Genomic DNA, 10,886 nt, shown 5'->3' on the forward strand with positions numbered 1-10,886 from the left:
TCTGGTTTTATTGTTGTTCTAGTTGGTTTAATGGTCGAGGCTTGACATTCCCATTGAATAGCAAGCTTTAATACACGCACATTGAACCAGCTGAACTCGATACACGACAAAACTGATTGCATAAGGTGAGATTATATTAGCATTACTTTGACTGATTTTTTAAATGATTGCACGTTTGATTTGCTACCATTTAAATTTGGAAATAATACGTAGTGCTTCACAGAAACTATTGTTTAATAATTCCAGGTTAGTAATGTTGGAAATGCTATAAATGTGTCTGTTGAAGTTGTAGTAGACCTTTAAAGCTTTCAGTTTCCCTGGTGGTCTAGTGGTTAGGATTCGGCGCTCTCACCGCCGCGGCCCGGGTTCGATTCCCGGTCAGGGAACACACTTTTAACTTAATTTATTATGCCAAACGCTTCCCTTGATGAATTATAAGAAAACTATATGTGCTCAGACGCTTACACGGTTTGGTAAAACTAACGTGTCTTTACAAAAGTCGCTACAACTATGATCAAATGCTAGCTACACTTTACATTTGAAAAAGCCACTCATGAGGTTCCCCTGAACCAACTAAATCACTGCTGAACGTGCTCTATCTTGTAAGCCATGAAAGGTAGTACCACATCACAGTGGTGTGAGAGTTGATTCACTTGAGTATGATGTCATTCCATATGTCCGTCCTCCTGCTTCACTAGCCACCAGGATCTCTAACCTACTCCCTTCAGGGAATGCAGTACTCCTCGGCAGACATAATGTAAGTCCTGCTACTTTATGTACACCTTTTGTTGTTATGCGACGTCTGTCTTTATCGTATTGTTCTTTCAAAGTCATGGGCCGCGTATAAGGATATATTCTTTAAAGTGTAACATACATCGAGGGGCTAAGCTTTGCTAGGCTAACCAGATAGCAACGTTAGCTATCATTAAGTTCCCCATAGTCGCTTATCTTTTCGAGCCTATTAGACAGCTTTGTTTGGACGTTCGTCTGGGATCTCTCCAACCTAGCTGAATGAGTGCGGCATTTAGGACACACGATTGTGACATTTACTTTAGTAGAAGCTGTCACGATGCTATGTTGGGTGTATAAAGTGTCCTTGTTTGTTTTGTTGTGTGTATTGTGTGTAGCAAGCGTGTGCTAAATCTTAAAACCAACCAGTTAGCATTTTGTAGCGATATTCTTATTTTTCTGGTTCCGGGCTTTTGCATAAACAAATGACGTGACTCCCTTCCCTTTAATTTGAGACGAGTGGTCCAGGGAAGGGAATGACGTCAGTTGGACTGGAATGCAGATTTCCCTCACTAGCCAGTATGTGTTAAAAAAAAGTATTTTGCTATGTTGACTCTGGCCAAATAAGGACTGTTATTCCCCCTCTTTCAGAGTGGTAACTACGTGGGGGGGGGGAATGATTTATGGCTCCTGTATGGTCTTTACCTCATGGCACCATATCTGCTCAAAGTTTTCTTCATTGTAATTTATCAATTTGTTGCGTCTCCATTGCTTTAGTTAAGTCACAGGCATTCCTCCATACTGTATTCACCGTTGGCACAACATGGCTGGCTTCAGGCAGGAGGATGTTGAGGTGTTCTATGAAATGGGAGAGGAGTTGGGGAGGTAAGTTCCTTTAAACAATGGTCTTACAACCAAACAATTGCTCATTGTGACTCTTCAGGAAGTCAACATCGCTAGACTCCAAGATCGGCTTCTCATGATTTGGCTCTATAATTACTGTGTAGTTTATATCCGCTGCAAGCCAGAGTAGAGACTCATGAATGAGTCATCTCGTTGGAGTGGAACTCCGTAGCTTTACCTCTTATAGGGAAGAGGTGTTTTTCTGCAGTAATGCACCAAAGTCATGACATCACCGCCTCTCTCTTCCCTCACAATGGTGTGTGTGTGTGTGTGTGTGTGTGTGTGTGTGTGTGTGTGTGTGTGTGTGTGTGTGTGTGTGTGTGTGTGGACCCCTCAGTATTTTGATATCCAGTTTTTTTAAATTTGTAATTCAGCACCGATGGATACTTTGCAACAGATGCCCTTCTAGGTGAAAAAATGAAAAGACAATGCACACACACATGCATTGTCTGACACTCTTCTGCTGTGTAAACAATGTGTGTGGCCTCCTCCACAGCGGGCAGTTCGCAATTGTGCGCAAGTGCAAGGACAAGGGCTCGGGCCAAGACTACGCCGCAAAGTTCATCAAGAAGCGGCGCCTGTCGTCCAGCCGCCGGGGCGTGAGCCGTGAGGAGATTGAGCGCGAGGTGAACATCCTGCGCGAGATCCAGCACAGCAACATCATCACGCTGCACGACATCTTCGAGAACAAGACGGACGTGATCCTGATCCTGGAGCTGGTGTCCGGCGGCGAGCTCTTTGACTTCCTGGCCGAGAAGGAGTCCCTGACGGAGGAGGAGGCCACGCAGTTCCTCAAGCAGATCCTGGACGGCGTCCACTACCTCCACTCCAAACGCATCGCCCACTTTGACCTCAAGGTGAGCCCCGTTAAGGATAGTGAACGACCGATTATCTGGCCGATATTACAGAACATTGTAACATTTGTGATCCTCATTGTGTCATTTTTGTGATGTTAATTGAGGAAGCAAAAGCATCAACGGCTCCAAATATCGGCTCAAGAAAATCGGCAGCCTGTATCGGTCGTTGGCTAAGGCTGAGGAAAAAAATCGGTATTGTCATCGGCCCTAAAAAATCCATATCGGTCGAACCCTAGTTAAGGAGATCCAGTCGGAGCGGATGTAGCCGTGTGGTTGGTTTGTTTGTATGGTAACTACATGACGTGTTGAGGATTGTCTTCTTGATTGTAGTTGTCGTGCCGCTACCAGACAATGCTGTTGTGAGTCATGTTATAGGCAGGGAGACAATCAATCGCATTACTTCTCTGTACCCAGAAGGGGTTACGAAATGTCTAGGGAAATCTCATCCTATCCTGGGTGTCTTTGTAGTATTGCATTTTTCCCCGCTTTGAAATGGAGGTGCAAGCTGAGGCCTGAGTCAGCCTCATACTTGTTGACACTGGGGAAGGTTTTTCTTTTTTTTCAATGCTGACAAGGACTTACTTTGCAGAAGGATACAGCTGTTATGAGTTTGTGGGCAACCTCATCCATTTTAAACTTGGCTTGAAAATCTCTTATCAGGGAATGTATCTTTTGGTACGTTGTATGCACGCGAAAAAAATATTTGGTTGTTTAGCTTAAGTGAGACTATGAAAGCCTTTTCATGTGTTTGTGTTTGTGTTTGTGTGTGTGTGTGTGTGTTTTAATGCAGCCTGAAAACATCATGCTGCTGGACAAGAATGTACCAAACCCCAGAATCAAGCTCATTGATTTCGGGATCGCTCACCAGATCAAGGCAGGGAATGAGTTCAAGAACATCTTCGGAACGCCAGAGTTTGTCGGTAAATTCCCGTTGAACGTATTTCCATTGGAGTCAACTGTTCTAGTTCCCAAGATTTTTTCACTAAACATAATTTACTTGTTGTTTACAGCACCAGAGATAGTCAATTACGAGCCACTCGGACTGGAAGCGGACATGTGGTGAGATATTTATGTGGACTTAAGAAATCAAAAAAAAGAGTTGTTCTCCATATGGCAATCATCACTAAAGCCAAGTCCTTATTCTCTATGCAGGAGCATTGGAGTGATAACTTATATTCTGTGAGTACTACTTTAAACGCCACATATCTTTGCATGTACCCCTGCCTCTATGCACTGGACTTTAGGACTTTACGCTGCATTTCCGGTATTGTTATTGAAGACTCCTCTTCATCATCCTGTTCTCCATCTAAGATTGAGTGGTGCTTCACCATTCCTGGGTGAGACCAAGCAGGAGACCCTCGCCAACATCTCCGCCGTCAACTACGACTTTGACGAAGAATACTTCAGCAATACCAGTGAGCTGGCCAAGGAATTCATACGGCGCCTGCTGGTCAAGGATCCCAAGTAAGGACACTTGACAATTGTTGCTTGGTACAACCAATCGACAGCCAGGGCTGTCTGGGGTGGTTCCAGTAGGTGAATGCAGAAAGGCTTTTTTATCGTTCCAAGTCAACCGGAAGATTTAATTCCTCTCCGTGATACAAAGCTACCTAGCATACATCGTTTTCTTTCTTCGGTAATGATCTCGGTGGCTCTCATCTTCATATTATGTATTTTCCACAGATTTATTTTCCTAAAAAGGATTTAATATTCATTGGGTTTCGGCCATAGACTTCTGCCAGGCAGTCATTCATTCATTTTGGCAGTTTATGTAGGAAACACATGGTGTTCATGATCTCACACACAACCTTGTGTTTTAAAAGGAAATATGAAGGGTTGGGGATGAGACGAAAAGCTCAGAACTTTGCATCATGTCTTCTCTGACACACGTCTGTTTGCAGGAAGAGAATGACCATTGATGATAGCCTGGAGCATGCTTGGATCAAGGTGGGTGTTGCGTTGATCCTAACCCTTGAGGACATGAAATGGAATACCGTTGCTAGTTTTTACCGAAAGTTGTGCTGGAGCCGTGCTCGCATCTTGACGTTCCAATGCTCTGTTCAAATATTTAAACTCGCCCGGTTGCTCCCGCCTCCCTCCCAGGCGATCAAGCGGCGCAACGTCCGCCCGGAAGACCACGGCCGCAAGTCGGAGCGTCGGCGGCTGAAGACCACCCGTCTGAAGGAGTACACCATCAAGTCCCACTCCAGCATGCCGCCCAACAACACCTACGTCAACTTCGAGCGCTTCTCCCAGGTGCTGGAGGAGATCGCCGTGGCGGAGGAGGGCCTGCGGGACCTGGAGCGCAACCAGCGCTCGTGTCGCGACGACGTGGCCGCGCTGCTCTCCATCTACGAGGAGAAGGAGGCGTGGTACAAGGAGGAGAACCTAAGCATCGCCGGCGACCTGGGCAACGTGCGGCAGGAGCTCCAGCGAGCTCAGACGCAGCGCCGGCAGAGCCAGGAGGAGGCCCGGGCGGCCATGCTGGCGGCAAACGCCCTCAAGCGCAAGTTCGGCCGCCTGGAGAACCGCTACGAGGCGCTGGCGGAGCAGGTGGCCTCGGAGGTGCGGTGGGTCGAGGATTTGGTCCGCTCCATCTCCACCGAGAGCGCCAGCCTCAGCCCGGGAAGCATGCCCTGAAACGATCACTGTGGACCCGTCGCTTATTTCCAACTGCAAGGTGAGCTGTGTTTCTGATTGGCTGATGCCAGCAGATGTCACTCGTATAACAGTCAAGTCGTCTGCTAGCCCTGCAGTTTGATTTAAGAGTGTGGTGGCTCTTTGATCTTAACAAAGACATTTTCCACTCTCATGGGCTCACAATCATTTCGGTCACAGCAGACCTTTTTTGCGGGGGAAGTTGTTACGGACGAAAAAAAACCGTGATAGAAATTCCCCCTCAGGAATACATGCAAGTCAAGTCTCAAAGCACCAGCAATTAAAGAATGGGCTCATATTGGATGCATGTCGGCCAAGAGCATGTCATAAAGCTCATTCCTTTTATTTTATAAATATATTTATATTGTCTCAGAATCTATGCTTTTTATATCCGTGCTTTACTTAATGATGTCATCTTGTAAATTGTATCAGCCAATTGTTCTTTTTAGCCCCGCTTTTTTAAGCAGAACCGGATCACCTTAAAGGTGATGAGCTGCGAATGTATGTATCTACTCTGTCGCTCAATACCCGGCAGCTTTCGTCTGTGTACAGTTCAGGGGATAGATTCTGCTTGCTATTATCTGCAGATCTTCTTATTGCAGAATCATCGCAAAGCCTCTTATTTTGAAAATAAAATAATTGAATGCGAAAGTGTGAACCGAGCTTCATAATATTCAGCTCATTTGTAATGTTTTAATCCATCTTTGCCAGTGCCTGTTTACCTGTAGACAGGCTTGATTGCTTCTGTAAGCAATCCTTTTTTTATACTTAAGTCATGACATTCCTATTTCATGGACACTGATCAATGTCTTACACACATTAAGCCTTCTATACCAAATTGACTGCATGAAAATATTCCATTTAATATAATTTACTTTTATTGTTTGTTTTTTAGTTTCTAGTATTTCTTACCATGGTGGCCCACTTTCAGACATTCCATCAGTAAGTTTGACCGCAATCTCCTTCCCCCTATTTACCTTACAAACGACCAGTACCTCTACAGTACTGCTCAGTCTGTAGTCAAATATATCGATGTATGTCTTAGCTGATTATATTTTAAATTTATGCTTTCATCATCTCAAACGCAAGATGAATTATATTATGAAGTCTATTCTGTCTGTTTGTTTCCATTAAATAAACGCATCACGGTATTACGTTTTGATATTCATTAGTTTCGTTTCAGTTTCGCATCATACTAACGATAGAATAAATCACCAACATGGGAATGACCTTAACCGACTCAACATTAATGTATAAACTGAAAACTCTAAACCGTCGAATGTTTCCTTATTGTTTATCGTTTATTTCCTACCTTTTGAATCTGAGAAAATGGATGCAGAGTTAAAGATTATTTGCTCAATTAAATACAAAAAAAAATAAGGATACAATGCAGTTGCTGAACGTTTTATGAAGTATGGCCTCTGGTGGAGGTGGATTTGCATAGGAAATCGTAAATATTCAAAACATTCACTTTGCACTGCAAATTGAAGGACGGCCTTTTTTACACTGCCAAGCCGGTTCGGTCGCGGCTTGGCACACCCGGCAATTCCACTGCCTTGCCTGTGTAAAACCGAGGGGGTAAAATCCCCCTTCGTAACGGAGCGGGCTTTCTTGGTTCACTGGAGAAGGCGGGGCTGAGCACGGAGAGTAGACCTCTTTAGAATAATTTTCAATAATTTTCCACAAATGTTTACATTTTTTTATGATTCAAGAGACTCGCATGCAAGAATGAGTATACATCCTGAGTGTAGGCTAAAAACGTGATTAACTATTTGCAAAAACGCCAACATATTCTTTATTTTGCTGACCACTTGTTTTTTATCCAGAGGATCTTCTCTCACATGATCAGCAGCTCGCGGATTTCATGTCTCCAGTTAGAACTACTCGTGTCGCTGCCTTGTCTCTGTCTAAACAACGCAAAACCTCTACCCAAGTCCATTTGTATATACATCAGAATGAAACCGCCAATGTGTGTAGGGTCCGGGAGGGTAATTTGGGGTGCTAGCTCAAGCCGGTGATTTTCCTCGGCAGTGTTAACGTGCGGACAAAACATTTACAAATTACATTTAGGGCATTTAGCAGACGCTTTTATCCAAAGCGACTTACAATAAGTGCATTCGTTACAATAAGTACATAAATAAGTACACAAAAAGGCGTGCATAAGACGGGCATACTTGGCACTGTAAAAACGTCAAACTTACCAATGGGCCGCAATAAAAACATGGGCAGTCAGCCAGTGAAATGGAAGTGTTGAATTTGACAGTTCGATTATTTAGCTTTGGATAGCATAAGCGCCACACATTTAGAATAGGTAGGCCTACATTCATCATTTTTTGTAGGAATAAACCACCCTAATATAACCCTCTTTTCACAGAAGCCAGCTCCCTTAACCAAATTGCCGCAATCAGAACAATAGACTCACAACTGCATCTGGCAAAGGACTTATTTGAACACACTCTGCTCCGCCATGGTAATGAATGAACAGCTGGTTAGCTGATTCATGAGGAATCCCCGTTTTGGCCTTGGTCTTTAAGGGGGGGGGGGGGATTCCCGCACTAGTGGGAAGTTTGTCTGACCCGACAAATTGTTTGAAAGGTCTAAATAACTGTCCTCATTTTCTTAAGAATTTGGAGATTTTTAAATGGTAAAATGAGTTGTTCGAAGTTGTGGAGATTAATCGAATGAGTCATAATATATAGATCTAGCTGCTGTCTTCGTCATGCGGAAATCAACACTTTGTCAAACAATGTGTACCTTAGAAAAGTATTCCTCACACTGAGTTTCTCCCTCTCTCACACTCACTCACAACATCAATAGCCCCCCTCTCCATCTTCCTCCTTGTGGTCATCCTTGTAATGCTTCACCTTTTCCAGAAGAGACCAATATCAACAAACAACAAATTACCTCCTGTTGTACTGTGTGATGGGTGAGCGTTAGGGTTAGGGTTTCCTAACCTGCTCCCTGGATGTTCCAGGGAGAAGCCTGATGGATGCTATCAAGGGGTGAATCTCTCTCCCCAGCTTCCTAACAATCAGTTCCTAACCTGTTCTTAGATGCCTGGCCCTCACAATCGAATTTATTAAAAGGAACATTTGGAAAAAGGATAGAGGAAATCCTGAGGCTATAAATATAATTAAAAGCTAGAGGGATAAATATGTATAGATAAACTATATATCGCCAGTCCGCAGAGTATTCAACTTTAGGGCCCTGGTACATTTCAGAACGTCATGGAGGGTGTACATTGTATACATCACATGATGGGTACCAATCGTTCCCTTAACCCCCTAAATCCTATTTTGATCCACTATATAAGGTCAAACTGAGCTCGTACCGTTTAGATCATCATTTCCGACTGGGCATTCACTGATAGCCTGCATCTGCAGTCCAGAAGAGCTGCCGTCTTTGATGCCCACCGGAAAGGAGCGGGAAAGGACATCTGGAAGCGCTTATGTGCTTAAGGAGTCTCTGCTGATCTCCACACATGGAGATCAATGGGATCCACATATCACATGACTCGAATTTCCGCGGCAGCGAGTTGGAGAGCACGACACTTGATTACAGTGTGCCGCCATGGCACCGAATAAATATGACATTTAACAGCTTTCAGTCTCAAGAGCCCTTAGATATACTTCACAGTAATATGTTAATATGGAAAGGGTTGTAAAACGATAGATATAATTGTATATTTGAGAGTTACAATTCTGTACTGATATATCGTCTTGTATTAATATTCAATGTTTTGAATAGTTATGAAAGTTGGGATTTATCATCTGACGTTATGGCCATTTTTATTCAATTTATATTCTTTCTTTAATACTGTTTGTTCTTGTTATAAAACATCAATAATATATTATACATTTATAACATACTCATTCCCTTCATAATCTGTTCATACATTATGTAGCCTGTATTGTAGGACCTATCCTTATCGAGGGCTGCATATTTCTTCTTTGTATTTTATTTTTTATTTCAATGGTTTCCAATTTAGAGAAGAGGGTCCCCACTAGGGGTCAGCAAAGTGTCAGACCCTCTCTTGTGAAATGGAATAGGTACCCCACTCATAGCCAAGAACTAATCACTGAATAAACTGCTGAAAATGTATCGTCTTTCTTTCAGCTACATTTCCTATGATATGTGTAATTAAATCAATTAATATGAATCGATTAATTAATTAATATAAAATGGCAAGATAGTTTTATTCTGTTTTATTCTATGAATGTGTCCACCATTACATACAACTAAACAAATTTTATCTGGGTTTATTTTAAATCCTTGTAGCACTTCATGTTGTATTTTCCCTTCTGGTACAACAAAATATCCCCCGAACTGAACTTAAGAACAGATATTCAGATATTCAGAACAGATATATTACACCTTTAACCAGTTTTGCTGGTTTGCTTCTATAGTTCCAGAGGTCCTATATATTAGCGCTATGTTTTTTCTGGGCGAGGGTACGAAAAAACATGTATTGTAGTTAAAGTATTACCCAGAAATACCAATTGAATGTAGTTTCTATGCTCATTGAAAGTCATTTCCGAAGCACTTGTTTGCGGTAATGTGAATTTCTACTCTCTTTTCAGCTAAGTATTGTACAGAGAACTGTATATCCCCTCTCAAGCCCCAAACTGTCTAGCAAGACTATGTCCAAATGGATGGGGGTCTGTTTGCCAATCTTTCGGGACAATGCTCAACGAGGCAGGAGGCGTCTGGGTGCTTGAGATGGTTGTTGCCATGGTGACTGATGCTGGTGGGACTGATGGCAGAAACAGCAGCTCTTTTGGTTCCTGTGTCCATTCACTGGGGCTCTGACAATCCATCCCTCATCACCTGATATTCAACCCCATTGAGGTGAGCCTTCTTGTTTCAAGGGGTCTCTGAAAAAAGCATATATACACAAAAATATACTAACTAAAGAAATAAATGCCAATATACAAGCATTGTCCCACACCAAACACCACAACTCCTATCAACACACATTGCATGAAGAAGACTTCTCCACACAAAGTTCCAAAATGTGATAGTTAACATTAAAAACACGTGCACGTGTGCATACACACACACACACACACACACACACACACACACACACACACACACACACACACACACACACACATACTGAAAGAAACATACACAAATACACACTGAAACAAACCCACACACACACAAATATTTAGGCCTCATGCTACATACATGCATAAATACAAACATACATACTTACATACATACGTACGTGCATACACAATACATACATACATAAATACACAAATACACATACTACATAAAGAACAATAACAATGGACTCAAACTACAAATAAAATACATAAAATACAACAACTTTTTTAAGGTACACAAGTAATGTGTACTGTAAGATGAGAAAAATAAGTTGTGTGATCGGCAAGTTATTCAAATTTTTTAGATGAAAGGCAAGTGGCCAATCTTCGGCAGGGACGGAGGCGATAGGAAGTTCAGTACAACAGGGGACCAGACATGCTTTTGGTTTTGTAATCCATGTTGTTTTCTTTGCAACTATTATTTTCTTTGCCAGAATATTAATTGTGATTCTTGCCTTGTGAACCTCCTTTAAAGTTAATAATATGAGAAACTAATAAATAAGACTTATTTTTTCTTATTATCTCTGGATACATATAATATGGATTAATAAGGAGATTTAAGAAAGCAAAGAATCAAATTGGGTCAAATGAAGTCAGAATATACACTAATGATGCATTAGGTGTC

General features: G+C 42.3%; 1 protein-coding gene across 1 annotated transcript; it reads left to right on the plus strand.

The window, feature by feature from the left end:
- The first annotated feature begins 678 nt into the window (after positions 1-678).
- On the plus strand, positions 679-6,298 carry dapk3 (death-associated protein kinase 3). The gene is made up of 9 exons (XM_079750239.1): positions 679-757; positions 1,507-1,614; positions 2,129-2,489; positions 3,280-3,409; positions 3,500-3,548; positions 3,642-3,668; positions 3,801-3,953; positions 4,391-4,436; positions 4,593-6,298. Exons 2-9 carry the CDS (start codon positions 1,553-1,555, stop codon positions 5,127-5,129), a joined length of 1,365 nt encoding a protein of 454 aa, XP_079606365.1. The 5' UTR covers positions 679-757; positions 1,507-1,552; the 3' UTR covers positions 5,130-6,298.
- The last annotated feature ends 4,588 nt before the right edge of the window (positions 6,299-10,886 follow it).

This window comes from Pollachius pollachius (assembly GCF_949987615.1).
Source record: "Pollachius pollachius genome assembly, chromosome: 14".
NCBI lineage: Eukaryota > Metazoa > Chordata > Actinopteri > Gadiformes > Gadidae > Pollachius > Pollachius pollachius.

What these genes read in the sequence shown, in the direction of transcription:
- dapk3 (XM_079750239.1), top strand. Translation starts at nt 1,553, where the DNA reads ATGGCTGGCTTCAGGCAGGAGGATGTTGAGGTGTTCTATGAAATGGGA. An exon ending in ATGGGAGAGGAGTTGGGGAG is followed by an intron (nt 1,615 to 2,128) that starts GTAAGTTCCTTT and finishes CCTCCTCCACAG; the next exon opens with CGGGCAGTTCGCAATTGTGC. An exon ending in GGACTGGAAGCGGACATGTG is followed by an intron (nt 3,549 to 3,641) that starts GTGAGATATTTA and finishes TTCTCTATGCAG; the next exon opens with GAGCATTGGAGTGATAACTT.